Source organism: Buteo buteo, chromosome 22 (assembly GCF_964188355.1).
Source record: "Buteo buteo chromosome 22, bButBut1.hap1.1, whole genome shotgun sequence".
Lineage (NCBI taxonomy): Eukaryota > Metazoa > Chordata > Aves > Accipitriformes > Accipitridae > Buteo > Buteo buteo.
Window position 1 is genome coordinate 4,008,153 of NC_134192.1, and position 16,693 is coordinate 4,024,845.

Below are 16,693 nucleotides of genomic sequence, written 5' to 3' on the forward strand. Positions count from 1 at the left end.
TTTAGTGCCAGAGACTGTCTCCAGCACAGAGCCACGGGGGTGCTAGAGGTGCGTTTCCCTGCATGTCAGACAGTCTCAGCTGGGCAATTACAGTCATGTTGAAAACAGCCACTGGCAGAGATTATTTCTGTTGAATCCTGTCTGCCTCCCAGGAATATTTTTAGTAGAAGAATCTCTAGATTTGCTGATACAAAGAAGAATAAATATAGTATTTAATAAAATAAAAAGTAAGGCCTCTTATTACAGCAGTTGTCTTAAAAAGCCAGTGCCAACAATATTCTGTATGCTGGGGCATTAAAAAAAAAAATGACGCTACCATTTGATTTTCCTATTTTTACATGTCTGTTATCTTCCAGGAAGTTGTAGTGCTGTTTTTTGGGTTTTTTTAGAGATGCTGAAATACTTATAGATAAAGAAAATAAATAGGAAAAAACCTAATCAAATAGTGTAGTCTGTCAACCTAAGTCTTTATATTGTATGTCCAGCAAACATGTGCCATAAAAAAAAGTGCTTTCCTTTTAAAGGATGGCTGTCTGTTCCTTTATGGGTAGGAAAAAATAAAAGCTATACTGGAACCAGAAACTGTCACTTGTTTCTGCACTTCTTACATGGAATACAAACATGCCTCATTCAGACGAATGCTTTACAAATTAAGGGCAGCCCATCTTGAGCCTGAATTACTCTTTTTCTCAAGAAAGGCTTTCCCCCAGATAGATAGCTCGAGCTGACAGAGAAAAATGAGACCTCACAAAACAAACAGAATCTTTTGAATAGAACAGAATAGAATCATTTAGGTGGGAAAGGACTTTAATGATCATCGAATCCAAGCGTAAACCTAGCACTGCCAAGTCCACCACTAAACCATGTCCCTAAGTGCCGCATCTACGCGTCTTTTAAACACCTCCAGGGGTGGTGACTCAACCGCTTCCCTGGGCAGCCTGTCCCAATGCTTGACAACCATTTCAGTGAAGAAATTTTTCCTAATATCCAATCTAAACCTCCCCTGGTGCAACTTGAGGCCATTTTCTGTCATCCTATCACTTGTTACTTGGGAGAAGAGACCGCCCCCACCTCACTACAACCTCCTTTCAGGTAGAGAGCGATCAGGTTTCCCCTCAGCCGCCTTTTCTCCAGACTAAACAGCCCCAGTTCCCTCAGCTGCTCCTCATAAGACTTGTGCTCCAGACCCTTCACCAGCTTCATTGCCCTTCTCCGGACACACTCCAGCACCTCAATGTCTGTCTTGGAGTGAGGGGCCCAAAACTGAACACAGTGTTCAAGGTGCAGCCTCACCAGTGCCGAGTACAGTGGGACAATCCCTGCCCTAGTCCTGCTGGCCATACGATTTCTGATACAAGCCAGGATGCCGTTGGCCTTCTTGGCACCTGGGCACACTGCTGGCTCATATTCAGCCAGTTGTCAACCAACACCCCCAGGTCCTTTTCCACCAGGCAGCTTTCCAGCCACTCTTCCCCAAGCCTGTAGCGCTGCACAGGGTTGTTGTGACCCAAGCACAGGACCCGGCACTTGGCCTTGTTGAACCTCAATAGAGTTGGCCTTGACCCATCGATCCAGCCTGTCCAGATCCCTCTGTAGAGCCTTCCCACCCTCAAGCAGATCAACACTCCCACCCAACTTGGTGTTGTCTGGACACTCACTGAGGGTGCACTCGATCCCCTCACCCAGATTGTGGATAAAGATATTAAACAGAACTGGCCCCAGTACTGAGCCCTGGGTAACACCACTTGTGACCGGCCGCCAGCTGGATTTAACTCCATTCACCACAACGCTTTGGGCCCGGCCATCCAGCCAGGTTTTTACCCAGCAAAGAGAATGCCTGTCCAAGCCATGAGCAGCCAGTTTCTCCAGAAGAATGCTGTGGAAAATGGTGTCAAAGGCTTTACTAAAGTCTAGATAGACAATAGACAACATCCACAGCCTTTCCCTCACCCACTAAGCAGGTCACCTTGTCACAGAAGGAGATTGGGTCAGTCAAGCAGGACCTGCCTTTCATAAACCCATGCTGACTGGGCCGGATCACCTGGTTGTCCTGTACGTGCCACGTGATGGCACTCAAGACGATCTGCTCCATAACCTTCCCCCACACTGACGTCAAACGGACAGGCCTGTAGTTCCCTGGATGCTCCTTCCAGCCGTTCTTCTAGATGGGTGTCACATTTGCTAACTTCCAGTCAATGGGGACCTCCCTCGTTAGCCAGGACTGCTGACAAATGATGGAAAGTGGCTTGGTGAGCACTTCCACCAGCTCCCTCAGTACCCTTGGGTAGATCCCATCCAGCCCCATAGACGGGTGTGTGTGTCTCAGTGGTGTAGCAGGTCGCTAACCGTTTCCCCTTGGATTATGGGGGCGTCATTCTGCTCCCCGTCCCTGTCTTCCAGCTCAGGGGGCTGGGTACCCAGAGAACAACTGGTCTTACTATTAACGACTGAGGCAAAGGCGGCAGTAAGTACCTCAGCCTTTTCCTCATCCTTTGCCACTATGTTTCCCCCCGCATCCGATAAAGTATGGAGATTCTCCTTAACCCTCCTTTTGTTGCTAATGTATTTATAGAAACTTTTTTTATAGTCTTTTACCGCAGTAGCCAGATTAAGTTCTAGCTGGGCTTTGGCCCTTCTAATTTTCTCCCTGCATAACCTTACTCGTATTCCTCCTGAGTTGCCTGCCCCTTCCTCCAAAGGTCATAAACTCTCCTTTTTTCCCCGAGTTCCAGCCAAAGCTCTCTGTTCAGCCAGGCCAGTCTTCTTCCCCGCCAGCTCATCTTTCAGCACATGGGGACGGCCTGCTCCTGCGCCTTTAAGATTTCCTTCTTGAAGGATGTCCAGCCTTCCTGGACTCCTTTGCCCTTTCGGACTGCCTCCCGAGGGCTAAACAGGCCAAAGTCTGCCCTCTGGAAGTCCAAGGTGGCAGTTCTGCTGACCCCCCTCCTTCTCCGAGAAGCAAAAACTCCATTTCATGATCGCTATGCCCAAGGTGGCCCCAAAACATCACATCACCCACAAGTCCTTCTCTGTTCACAAACAACAGGTCCAGCCTTCCCTAGTCGGCTCACTCACCAGCTGTGTCAGGAAGTTCTCTTCCACACGCTGCAGGAACTTCCTGGACCGTTTCCTCTCTGCTGTCTTGTACTTCCAGCAGACGTCCCCATCTGGTTCAGTTCCATTTGCAGAGCCTCACACCTGTTATGCCAGAGCACCCGGGAACGTGGGGTAGGCACAGAGGAGACGCGCCTGCTGCGCCGGGCAGGAACTCGTCGCCATTGCCCCCTATCCCTTAAGTCACTGCGTTCAGCCAGGCGGACGGAGGATAGGGAATTCTCCTTGCTGACATGCCATGACCTGTTTGCCCGCCCTGGTCACTAGCGCTCCCCAGGGGCTTCTTTTATACATGGGGGGGGGGCCTGGCCACCATTGCTCCTGGACCTGCCCAGGTCCCGTCAGCCGCTGTGGCGTGAGCGGCGGGATCCTGGCCGCTCTCTCGGCTCCTCCAGTTCAGGAAACGGGAGCTGTGCGCCTCGGCGTGCGATTTGGGCATCTGAAAATCGGACCTGTTGTGCTCCCCAGGAAATCAGGAAAGGTTAATTCATACTTAGCTGTGGTAACTCAATGAGCATTGCCTCCGCCTGTTGCCTCAGCCAAAGACTCTGGGACGGACAAAGCGAGCGAGGGTAGGTTACTTGGCAGTATTAATGACAGTTGCAACACAAAGACTGTAACTAAATAAGAAGCCAAAGCCAAACAAGCTAATGGCCTAATTCAAGAATAGCCCAAGCATCCTTCATTCCCACTGGCAAAACATGAAGGTGGTTAGTACCTTAAAGACTACTTAGCCCTTTGCAGGACCAGGCCTAAACATGAAGATCTACAGCAGAAAGCTGTTCTACTTGGTTGGTTTTTTTTGCTCACTGGGTGGGTGTTGCTTCAATTGCTGTTTTGAAGGTCTTTGATTAGTTGTACTACTAAAATACAGCAACAAATACTCCATGCAAATGCTTTTTCTGAGTGAAGCCACATCGTGTCTTTCTTTCAGAAATGAATCAATAAACCACAAATTGCATACTTAAACTATTCTGCTCCCTTACAAATCAGTTGACTAGTCAAGCACAATCCTCAGTAACATCCAGGATTCCCTCCCTCCCAGCAACTCGGAGCTGCATTCAGCCGTGCTTGCTGCACGCAGGACAGCAGAAGGTAGGCTGGCTCGATGCCTCTAAGTATTTCTGCAATCCACTCAGCATTTCACACGTTTGCTCCCGCTCAGTGCAGAACTCCAGGTTTTATTGCACCTTCTTCCAGAGCTGTCCGCTGCACCGGCTCATACATATCTACACTGCGGAAGTTGTCGCTCACTTGTGTCGGCCTCAGTTTCCATGGCAGAACTCGCGTGCCTAAAGGACACTCACCTGCGCACGAGCCTGCGGAGCAGCCCGGCTCCCTCCCCCTCTGCCAAGAGTGGCGCAGATGCTACTAACCTTTCCCAGGAGCTACAAGACGACCAGGAGAGTAGGCATCCTCAGAAGTGACACCACCACTCAGCTCTGTTTTGCCCTTCTCTACTCCCGCACAGACCCAAGATGGCTAATCCCACCAGTCCGCGCATTGCACAGCATGGCTACGATTCACCTCGGGAGCAGCCCGCTGCCACTTTGGCTCTGATATAGGGTGATTAGTCCGGTCCCAGGAAGAGGCAAGCACCCAGTGCCGGTCTGCTGTCACTTGCTGCTACAAGTGCCTTCTTCCAGCCTGGGTCTGCGGATGCTGAGGCTGCTCTGTGCTCTGCAAGGGGTCTGCTGGGGCTCAGCACCAGGCAAGGCTGGGCCTGCTCTCTCCTCACGTTTCTCTTACTGCTTTGCATCAGACGAGCCCTTTCTGAGCACACTGACTGATCTTTCTGCTTTTTCATTTTAGTAAGACTGTCATCCAGGCAAAGAGATTACAATTAGTTATACAAATCAAATTGTCAAGAACCAAAACACTATATATTCACAGTTGAAAGCCTGTATCTCAACAGGATGTTTTGTCTGCCCCACTCTTGATTCTTTTTTGGTTGGAAATACAATTTCACTTTCTTCCTCATCTACAAGTACCATGACTGGGCAAATACCAGCGAGTGGGCTGTATTCAAAAGGCAGTGCAGTCTGGAGTTTATGAATGAAGGAGACCCTTCTCCAATCCCAAACCATACCAAAAAAACCCCATAAAAGGGACTTTCCGTCTTTAAGAAACAACTGACAATTTAAAAGTGAATGTACAGCTTATTCACAGGGTGAGAAGGAAGGGAATCTTCCAACTGAATTTGCTTTACCTTGGAAATGGTTGAGGCAGCAAAGCATTTTCGGTCATTACCTCTCTGTCTTAAGCCCTGTTTCATCTTAAAAATAAATTAAGGAGCCAGAAAGCAGGAAGAAGACAAATGATAATTTTTTACTCCTTGAGGGACTGGGTTGTTCTCCCTCCTACCACCATGACTGTGACCGTTGGTTTGTTCATCCATCCATCTGTCCTGCAGCACAAGAGTTGAGGTTTTATAGAGTTTTTGTTCTCAGTCCTGCTCTGAGCTGGCATGGGAGAAAGCCGGCTTGAAGCGCTAGCGGCTGCTGTTCTTAATCGCTTCCTTTGCTGCAATGATCAGAGGAGTCAGGCTGGAGAGAGGCTTGGCTAATTTTAAAAATGGATGCTGCCCAAAGGAAAAAAAGAAATGAACCATTACTTTCCAAACTCGGTTACTCACAGGCTCAAGCAGTATTCCTCTGGTTACCAGGAATACGCAGAAATAGGACTGAGGGGACCATGTGCACCTGCGTCTTCATGTCCAGTACCTTGCTATCACAGGCAGACATGGCCCATAATCCTATTAATCCATTTATCAAGGTGTCTTCACCTTCAGCTTGCTGGGATTTTTGCCCTGCCAGCGCTCTGGGAATGCTGCTTGCTGTCCCAGGGCCTTGCTCCTTTCAGGAAACTCGAAATAGTTCCTTAGGCTCCTGTTTTCTAAAGACATGGGCTACTGTAGTTGTCAAAAAAGATGAGGAACATAAGCCATTCCTCAGGGAACTCCAATACCTCTAGGAAATGTTTATCCCTGTAGTATTTAGGCTCATGTGTTGTTCTGAAGGCCGCTGAGGTACAGGTTTTCAGTATCAAAACAAGAACAGGGAGACAAGTGGCAGAGCACTGATGGACTCCGCTCTGGGTTGCAGTGACAGCAGTGTCTACCATCCCATCCCCTGCCCCTCCTGTGCTGGCTGGCACCTGCACAGCAGGGACAGCCAAGTGGCACGTGCTGCAACTCCTTAACTGCCACAAAATCTGGCAGTAAACCTGTAGCGTTTCTCATCTACTTGACTGTGCCACGCAGCAAATGGAGCTGTGACAAGTCCCACTCAGCTGTCCCTGTTTCAGTGGCAAAAACCTCTAGAAGTGGGGCTCAGTGGCAGAAACCTCTAAGAGTGCGGCAGGATGGACAGGGAGCACCCCACAGCCCCTTCTTCCCACAGCCAAATCTCTGACCGCTTGGCTGCAACTGATTTCACTGGGTTCCTCCCTGGTTGTATCTCTGTATATGGTAGTCACCACCACCATTTCAGGCCTCCGTACCTGGTATCATTCCACTTCAGTTATTTTGCCACCATGTAAAACTGAATATACTACCGAAATAGAAAACAGGGGCACAAAAATGATCAGAGGGCTGGAACACCTCTCCTATAAGGACAGGCTGAGAGAGGTGGGGTTGTTCAGCCTGGAGAAGAGAAGGCTCCGGGGAGACATTATTGTGGCCTTTCAATACTTAAAAGGGGGCTTATAAGAAAGACGGGGACAGACTTTTTAGTAGGGTCTGTTGCGATAGGACATGGGGTAATGATTTTAAACTAAAAGAGGGTAGATTATCGCTAGATCTAAGGAAGAAATTTTTTTACAAGGAGGGTGGTGGAACACTGGCCCAGGTTGCCCAGAGAGGTGGTGTATGCCCCATCCCTGGAAACATTCAAGGTCAGGCTGGACGGGGCTCTGAGCAACCTGATCTAGTTGAAGCTGTCCCTGCTCATGGCAGGGGGGTTGGACTAGATGACCTTTAAAGGTCCCTTCCAACCCAAACCATTCTATGATTCTACTTATCTTTCATTTGAAAAGCACCAAGACTGGAGACTAATATGAGGGGGTTCCATCTGATGCCTTTGAGTTTAGCTGATGAGAAAACCATTACATAGTACAGCTGCTTCACTTGCAGCCACTTCGCATTTTACCTGCAGAAGTTCCTTGGCAGACCCTCGCCTGTCCACGTCCATCTCGAGGCAGCAGTTCAGAAAGTCGCGAAACACAGCGGACAGTCGCTCCGGGTTCTGCAGCTCTGGTGTCCCGTTCGTAGCTATCAGATACAGCGCCTAGAGAAAAAGGAAACACGAGACTCCACCTGTTTTCTTCATATCCATAACTGCTCATATAGACCCCTTTTTTTAGTCCAGTCTCCAGCAGCAGTTTCTTCCCTGGCAGAGGGTTAGAGATGATTTTTCTATACCAACAAAAAAAAACCCTGATGCAGCCACAGCTATTCCAACATCAAAATGATCTTGCCTTGACAGCTGATTTCATTGGCTGACCTAGTTAGTGTGAACTACATCAGCAAAAGCACATTGTTTCTCCAAGTATTGGCACTAGCTTTACAGGCTATTTTAAAGAGTGAATTTGGTCTATCTATATAATTTCAAAGGATTATTACATAAAATGCATCTCTGCAGTGCTCAGTGGTCCCTAAAGTACAGCTTCCGTAAAACAAAGGTAGTCAAGTTTTTTGCTCTATTCTTGATAAAAATGGTAACTGCATGAAAAAAAGTAAATCCATCAGCTTATTCCTTGGGTAAAGAAACAGAAACATTTGGAACCTCATTTTCAACACAGACATGTTAAGTTGCATGCACAAATATATTATGAAGAAAATGCAGTTGGGCAGAGAGGAGCCACCTGCAACTATGTCTTTCAGCAGTCTCCAAATTCCAGATCAGCTTCACTTATGTGGTAAAAGAAAATATGTGGTCTAATCAGAAAAACAAGTAATTCCATCCCTATAGTAACTGTGTGCTAATTTTGATATGCAAGTAAATACATTAATGATGTCCCCATCCCAGAAATTGCAGGGAAGAAATGGGAGGTTTTGGCAGTTGGGTTATTGAAAGCTCAGGCTTGGTGACACAGAGACTTGGCTTGGACTATGAGAGAAATATGTTCACTAAGTATTTCAGCAAAAATGGACAAAAAGCAGAATAGACTACGTTGCCTTTAAACTATAATCTTCATGTTTCAGGCAAGCTTCCCAGTGAGAAGAACTGGGGGTAGTTCATCTCTCAAAACCACTGTTTTAGAAAAGTTTGTTGCTTTTTTTTTTTTTTTTTAGGAAAGATAACATTAAATCTATTACACTTGTTTCATGTTTTCAGAGTGATCTTCACAGACAGAAGAGCTGGAACAACTTAAAACCCAAAGCCAAGTGTTACCTCAGAACTGGGAGTATTCGTCTGTGTTAAGGGTTGAGTCCTCTGTGAATTCCCTTCCATGATGCGCATGAACGTCCAGCTCCTCATCTGAATGCACAGCCATTCTGTGCACACAGGCCTATCCAAACCCTTGAAAATTCCAGCCTTTCTCCTCCTCAGTAGCATCTAGCCTAAGCTAAGCTTAAGTTTCTTAAGCAAAGCCAAGGACGCTCACGTCCATGCAGCTGACGGTGTTCATGCAGCTTAGCAAGTCTTCCTGATATTCCTCAGGCCAAGGAATTGCAGTGCAATTTTGCAAAACATAGGGTGAGCATTATCTAATGTGGTTCACTTGTAACCAAGGTCTAACATGCTGAGCTAGAGACATGAGTTCATTCTGCTTTTGCAAGATGTTATTTAGAAACATAAGACAAACATTTTGAACTATTCAAACTTAAACTTGCACAAACATGTCTAAAATATACAGTAAAAATAATAGAAATAGGCCTAGGAGTCTTCCATAAAAATGTCTGCCACGATAACAGCTCTGTGCTACTGGCATTTAAATAGACCGTGACCAAACTGACTTTGTTATTATCCTCATAAATACAAAGGAAGATTTCCAAGCCCGAAAAGGCAAATGAACTATCCTACAGTAAAAACAATAAAGGGAAGTTTCTTTACTTTTCCCACTATATAAATGTCAAAAAATCAGTCTTATCCTGTCCATCTGCAGCTGACCTCAGTCACCAGACACAGTGGTGAGCTGGAGTGCCTGTCCTCACTATGTTTAAATTGTGCTACCCGAGGGATGTTACTTCTCCTAGGGTAAAGGAATACAGCACCGATGTCAACCTTGGAAATTTTATTCCAGCTACATTCACCTGACTGTGAAACCGGAGTGCCAGGATAAATGGAGATCTTTTAGTTGCTTGTTTCTTCACAGAAGATGAAACATGAGGAAGAGTCATCTTTAGCTAGGTACTGCACCTTTTAAATATTTCTACAACAGAAGAAAGGTCTATGGGAAGCTGAAGTACCTTCTTCTCATGTATCTTTTGGTTTCCTATGATACAGCCAGCAAAGAAAAACAAGTACAGTACAAAGGAAGTGAGTGTTTGCAGTAGCTGCAAAGGGGCAATAAGCTCATTAATTTGTTTAACATACCAAGAAACAAGAAAGGATTCGGCATACAATTATAGCTGCAGTCTGTGAAAACGATATCCTAAAGTTATCCAGGCCACCCAGATACATGACAGAACAATATACAGATGATTTAGAAGCCTGAAACTGTAGAAGATCCACAGCATTTGGAAAATATGCTACAGTTTTGAGGCAAATTGATGCGCTGTGGTTAATAAATGAAAAGGCAAACAGAAATGCTTAGCGTTTGTTTGGTTTTTTTAAATTGAAACTGGGGAGGTCCAACCTGCATTTCAAAGGATATTTATCACACCAATGTTTGTCCCTCAGGCCCTAGGCATATGCCTGATGGAAGGAAATCACAGTGAGAGAAAACAAATACCGTCACAGAAATATCCAGGATGCTCATGGCAGGAAAATGGTTCATTCCTGTGAGTTCTGCATAGGCTGGAAAGAACCTGAGCAACATGGGATGCGTTTGCTCTGCATGTGGAAAACAACAAATGCATCTACATTAAGACTGCTGTTAACTCTATGATTAATGATCCTTTAATGCCTTTGTAATTTATTTATACATTTAAATTACTGTCAGTACCTAAAGCTCCTGCATGCCTTCCATTATTGAAACAATCATTCATAAAAATGAAAGAGCATCCTTTTGTTTGCAGGCTTTGCAGAATTCCCTGAATGTGGTCTAAGTGTGACTATTAAACCCAACAACTACTGTGTGCCATCAGCTAAGAAACTTAGCTGTAAAACCAGGTCTTGCTTATGAGCTCTCCTGTTTGGATGCAGCCGAGACCTCTCACTGAAGTCTCCGATTCCACGTACACAGCAGATGGATCCTGTCCCTGTTGGGGTTGATTTACCTTAATAAAACTAGCTGATAACCGGGGAACTTCAAGCAGTCCCTCACAAGCTGTTCACTGTTCCTAACTCAGGGCAACAACCTCTGCAAAAGACTCCTGGAAGCGAATACAGATGGTACCAACTTCAGATGCCTGATGTTAATCTACTGCAATTTTACTCAGACACCTGAAAATGCCTTGTAGCTGTAAGTGTTCAAGTTGATCTTAGATGAGGCATGTATAGAGAAAAAAAGCATCTCAAATAATCTGGGTAAGGGCAGGAATGGCTGAGTGTGAATTTGGTCAGAGATAAGAAATACAGTTATCTTTCTAACAGTTGACCTGAGGCTTCTCGAGGAGCCCTAATCAACATTTGAGGTTAAGGAAGCAGGGAATTTTCAGCATCCAGACCAATAATGCTAATCCTTTTCATCTGCTTTGGCTGCCTTCTACAAGGCAAATGCATTTTTTGCAAGGGTCTTCCATGAAAGCAAGTGGAATCTAGGGTCCTCTCTTTGCAAGAAACTGGTGATGCGCAGAAGTCTCTGCTGGTAAAACTGGGCTGCAGTGACACAGGCCTACTGCCACCCTGCCAGCTACGGTGCACTCTGCTTATTCAGCATCAGTCTGAATCCAAAACTGTTTCTTTCTTATCTGTCCTCACGAGGTGGCACAGCACACACCGCTCCACATGTGTGCACTGGAACCAAAAACCCCGGGGCACGTACCAAACCAAAAGAAGACTTCCAAGAAAACTTAGGAACCTTTTTTCAAAAAGAGTGGAAGACTGAAATTTGTATAATTGTTGTATTCCTTTCTTAAAAGTAGCATGGCTGGGGGTATTTCCTGACCATGCTATTGTTTCTTCTTTCAGTCAGCAGTACGCAGTCTGGGTGCCATAGACCAGAGAGAGCACCGCCTTACTGCTATGAGAAAAGCTAAAGGTCACGCTCTATTTTAATTCTAGCCTTAACAAAAACTATGTACATATACACATAGGCCAAAATTAATTTCCTCATAAATTCCTGCATCCTGTGCAGCATTTAACTTTGTTTCAGCTATCAGTCATGAGGTTTTCTCTTGGTATACATTCCTCCACTATTACGTGCTCATTTGGTACAAGAATTGATCATGTCATTTCATTTCAAGGAATTAGGATAAAACTGAAAACTTCAGAACATTAAAACCACATTTGTTTACTACAAGTATTTGTGCTAAAACACACTTTCAGAAATGTATTTGGTAATAAATAATTATGGCATTACTATAACCGGTGACAATTCCTGAAAGGCTCAGGTAAGCAACCAGCACTGATCTGAGTTTGAAAAGACTTCTCTGCCTGCAGATACAGTTGAGATGCTTTTCATAAAAATTCCCCAAGTGGAGAAACTTGCTGCTGAAAAATTCTTGTCATTCAGAGAAACAATTCAAAGAGAATTCAAAAACCACATGAGAAATTTCAAGCATCGTTGAAGGCAAAAATGGCACATTTCCGAACTGGCTACATGTCACTTCCTTTTGAGGTTCTCCCATTGACGTAACCAAAGCTGCAGTATATGCTGATATGCTCCAGTGACATTTTTAGAAGCGGGTCTTGGTGGAACTAGTTCAAGCTGACGTGACTGGGATTTTGTCTCATGGGAGACAAAACATGGGACAGATTAGAAAGACAGTGGTATCTGATTTTATTTGCACCTTACCCTGAGAGGATTTTCATTAAGGTAAGGAGGTTCTCCTTCCACCATTTCTATTGCCATGATCCCAAGTGACCAGATGTCCACTTTGGGGCCGTATGCTTTTCTTGTCACCACTTCTGGTGCCATCCAGTAAGGAGTCCCAACCATTGTGCTCCGTTTACTCTGCTCAGGGGTGATCTGAGCACAGAAGCCAAAATCAGCTGAGGAGTAAAACAAGTATTGTTAAAGCCAGCTTGAATTATGAAACCAAGTAAAAGAAATCCCCACTGTATGCCTGAGAATGCATTGTTGAATCTATCTGGAAAAGCGGCCGTGCTCTTTTTACTCAATGCTGTAGCCAAGGAAATACTGAATTGGCCACTTAAAAAACCCCTCAAGTTTCATGCATTGGCTTTTATTCACTTGAAGCTTTAGATTGTAACTCCCTCCCTCTGGAAGGGACATACACAAACACCAAAGCCACAATTTACACCTTTTTCCTTTCTATACCTCTCTGCACGTTGGAATTGTGCTTTTAGCTCACAGCAGTGGTCAGCTCACTACCACAGGCATCACTTTTGGGTAACTGGCAGTCAGTCAAAAGCAGCCCCATACCACATCCTGGGAACACTGCACCTGACCAAGAATACCTACTCAATTTGACAGATCCATCCATTCCGAGAAGAATATTGTCACTTTTGATGTCTCTGTGAATCACTTGGTTTGAATGAAGGAAATCCAGTGCTTGCAGGCACTGATAGATAAAGAAGAAACATGAGGGTAAAAATTAATGACCTGATCTCATCACACAAGAAAGGAAATGGCTCTAAAAGATTTAATTTCTAGATGAATTGTGAGTAATGGCAGAATATTGTGCTGTCAAGAGGAATAGCTTGCTGCTTCAACACTATTAGAGTAATAACTTTCTAAATGAAGGCATATTAGCTTTTGAAAAAGAAATGTCAATTATTGTTACAGACTATCCCCTGAAAGCACAGACAGAATCACCGGTGCTGCAATGAATGTGCTGTCTCCATCCATATGACAAACTATTGTTTGCCAAAAAAGAAAACGTCCCTTCCTTCGGTATGAAATGGATCACTTTCGGGTGGGAGGTTGCATGACAAAGACTTTATTGTTAGGCTCTACAGCAAATTTGGAAGTAGCATCTTAGTCATTTTTCAGAAGCAAACACCATTTTGGGTGGAATGCTATCCTTTTAAGCCAAGGACTGTGATAAATGACTCTCTATTTTTCTTTGCTGTTATTTTAAAATTCTACCACCAGCATGTTTGCTTTTACAGGCAAGGAATGTAGTGCAGACATGCTCCAGGCAAATGTTTAAAGAGGCAAAGTTGAGAATAGTAAAGCTAAAAAAAAAAAGAGATAGTACATTAACAGTATATAAGAGTATAATAACAGCATATAATAAGCGCAGTGATACTGGCAGGCAATTCACTTAAGATGCTCTTTCTTCTCTGTATTATAAAAGCAACACAGAAACAAAGCTCTGAACATGAAATCACTCATGTTCTTACCACCTGTTTAGAAGTACCATCCTGTCCAAGTAGTCAGAAGCACATGTGGAATCCCTTACCTCCCTACAGACAGCTGCTATCTGTCCTTCATCCATACACGTCTCTGTAACAACGTCGGTTAAAGAGCCTCCAGCCAAGTATTCCATAACCACCCAGAGTTCATCACCGACTAGGTAGCTGAAAGAAGAAAACAATGGCATTGAGATGAATGTGCATAGCTACATTACCTTACGAAGAAGACTACAGTTGATTTTTGTTTCCAGGTCATTTTTAAATGAAGACAGAATCAAATGAATAAACATCCATTCTAGGCTATATGGTACTTGGAATCTGTGCAGTCTAAATGAGAAAGGCACAAAAGTGAAAAATTAGACATCTTAGATGGCAAGCAAGTGAAAAATACAGTTTATTAACGGCAAAGATAAATCCTGAACCAGGACATATCACATCATCTGGTTCATCATCTTAGCACATAAATTCCATGATTAACTCCAGGAGCAAGGCAACACAACTTTCATAGTTGTCCATGGTAGGAGGGTGTGTACCACTGAGGACAGAAATTGGTCAACAGTTTGGAAAACCTTACATAAAATACATTCAGAAATAGGAAAAACAATTTAAAAACTGGCAAATTACGTGTTTCTGGAAACAAGAACATAGTCTTCCCGGCATCCACAGCAATGGAAAATAGTGGGAACAGTCCAAGGAAAATAATTTCTATGATGATTTATCAGCACTTATCATAAGACTCAGAAAATATGATCAGCTTAAAAAAAATCCAAACCAACAACAACAAAATAACACGGAGGTAGTGAACTTACAGGCTGTTGTTTTAGCAAGATATGGCTGATCCAGGTTTTTGAAAACAGCCTTCAAACTACATATGCCAGAAAAGATTAATGCAGACAAAATGCAATCTCCTCCCATACACTGTATATGAGTAGATAAATAATAAAGACTGCCAGTGACCAAAGGGGTTTTTTTTAATCTTTGGCTTGCAGTATGTAAATGAACGTTCACGTGATAATACCAGAACTACTTACCTGTCTAAATAGTTAACTATATTTGGGTTCTTATTTTCCCTCATGACCAGGATTTCATTAATAATTAGTTCCTTTTTGGGCTGTTGTTGGAGATTCATTTGCTTTATGGCCACCTAAAATGACATTGAAAACCGTTAACTTGAGTAGTCTGTTGCACAAGATCAGAATGAACACGGAGTGAGTGTTTTTGGAATGATGTAGCAGAGCTGTGCGAAACTGTCTTGTTATTAGACATAAGACTTCAGTAACTTACATTACATTACCTTATTTCTCTGCTAGCTTGGGTACTAGTTACAGGACACATGGCCATATACATTTTGCCTTGTAAAATCTGTAAAAATGGTCTTTAAACTATCAACCACAAATCTCTAACAACACCCTCTGGACCTACATTCTTCTCAAATGGCCTTAGTTTATCACCACTATTATTATTCATGCACGTTTTGCAAGCAGGAAGTGATTCTGTTACTGTGAAAATATATAAAAACAGCTGGTAATACTTTAGCAATTATATGATTTTTGATCATTATTTCAGCAACTGCTGTTATTCTTGACTTGACTGCATAACTGAAAGAAAACACACACGTACGTTACATATAAAATGCCATACTAAAAAGATCATTAAGGTTACACAAAAAAAACCCCAATCCTAGCACTTCCTAACTTCTTGAATTTTGACTTTGCAACTCTAAATAGTATTTAACACAGTTTAGATTTGCAATTATTTGCAAAAATACTCCATTCTATGGTATTTTATGGATACACCCAAGGTTATAAGCAGGGCTTAGGGTTTTTAGATCCCTTGTAGACCTCTAAGAGCAGTTATAAAGTGCAGCACTGCAGGTGGATGAGAAACTACCGGTAAGATTCAGATGTATTTGCTGACAGCCAGCAATGATAAATCAGAATTCTTAAGCTGTAGCCCCAAAGAGCAACGAGATTCTCTAAGACACCACCTTGTCTGTTTATTACTAATATGATCACTTTCGCTCTGAACCACTGTAGCCATTCTGCCTCTGCCTCATCCTGGCTCCTGCGCCCAGTCCTATCTTCCCCCAGGCAGCCATGGTCTCCACACGCGCTTTTCATCCTGCCCTCCTTGCCGAGCCCGCTTCTGCCAGCCCCGTCCCTCTGGGCTCAGCCCTACTCCCCTCCCTGCCACCCAGCTCAGCTCCAGCCAAGGACTCCTACAAATACATCTTCCCCAGCGGTCCCAGAGGAGCCCTCCTACCTGACAGGCACCTTGTGGGGAGATGTGGCCCTGTGGCTATTTAAAGTCTGCCTCTTGTTCTCTCCGTACAGAATTTGGTCAGCCTCCCCCTCTGTCTAGTCCTGCTCTTGAGACGGCATGAAAGAGACCACCCCTCCGCTCTCATTCCTGGTTTTCTAGCCAGATTTTCAGGCAGGGTTTGTATATATTCAGAAACTCTGGCTTGAAAAAGGAAATGAATGTTAAGATGCCACTTTAAATCAGCCACTACAGGGACTGTCAGTTAACACCGCTTTTCTTCTGTTTCTCACCTCCCTGGCCCCCACTTCCCTGCGAGCAGTTCATGGGCTGTAATGGGCTGTCACTGACACTGGACATAAACACGACTGTACTGTTTAGGAGAGATCTTTGCTCTTGGTATATGTCTTCTCATTCGTCAGTGTGTGTGTCAGCCAGCTTCAGTATGACTAAAACACAAAACTGCGCCCCAAACATGATCTCTCCTTAATTAGGTTTGCGTTATATTTTGAAGATGAAACACATGATGGAAAAAATGCTAAATAGTAATACTGTCTGAAGCTGTGATTAAGACAAATCGAGACTGAATGATGGCAGCCTCCATCAGCTAGTTGACACATTAATATATTTAGTAATTAAGACAGAGCTAGTGTGTCCTTCTCTGAAAGATACCGCTTCCCTCCTTGCATTCTTTCTGGTAGTTAATAAGGACAAAGTCTGTCTGAAATCAA

The 16,693-nt window shown here is 44.1% G+C and overlaps 1 protein-coding gene across 5 annotated transcripts in view; it reads right to left on the bottom strand.

Annotated features, from left to right (window-relative positions):
• Positions 1-5,423: 5,423 nt before the first annotated feature.
• Positions 5,424-16,693, bottom strand: part of PAK3 (p21 (RAC1) activated kinase 3) — an 80,911-nt gene continuing 69,641 nt past the window's right edge. For all 5 annotated transcript variants that reach the window (XM_075053899.1, XM_075053897.1, XM_075053898.1 and 2 more), the window contains 6 exons: positions 14,735-14,847; positions 13,751-13,868; positions 12,808-12,907; positions 12,178-12,374; positions 7,263-7,400; positions 5,424-5,695 (listed from right to left, as the gene is read on the bottom strand). In XM_075053899.1, coding sequence (XP_074910000.1) covers positions 5,606-5,695; positions 7,263-7,400; positions 12,178-12,374; positions 12,808-12,907; positions 13,751-13,868; positions 14,735-14,847 — 756 coding nt within the window. In that variant the 3' untranslated portion in view covers positions 5,424-5,605. The remainder of the gene's footprint in view (positions 5,696-7,262; positions 7,401-12,177; positions 12,375-12,807; positions 12,908-13,750; positions 13,869-14,734; positions 14,848-16,693) is intronic.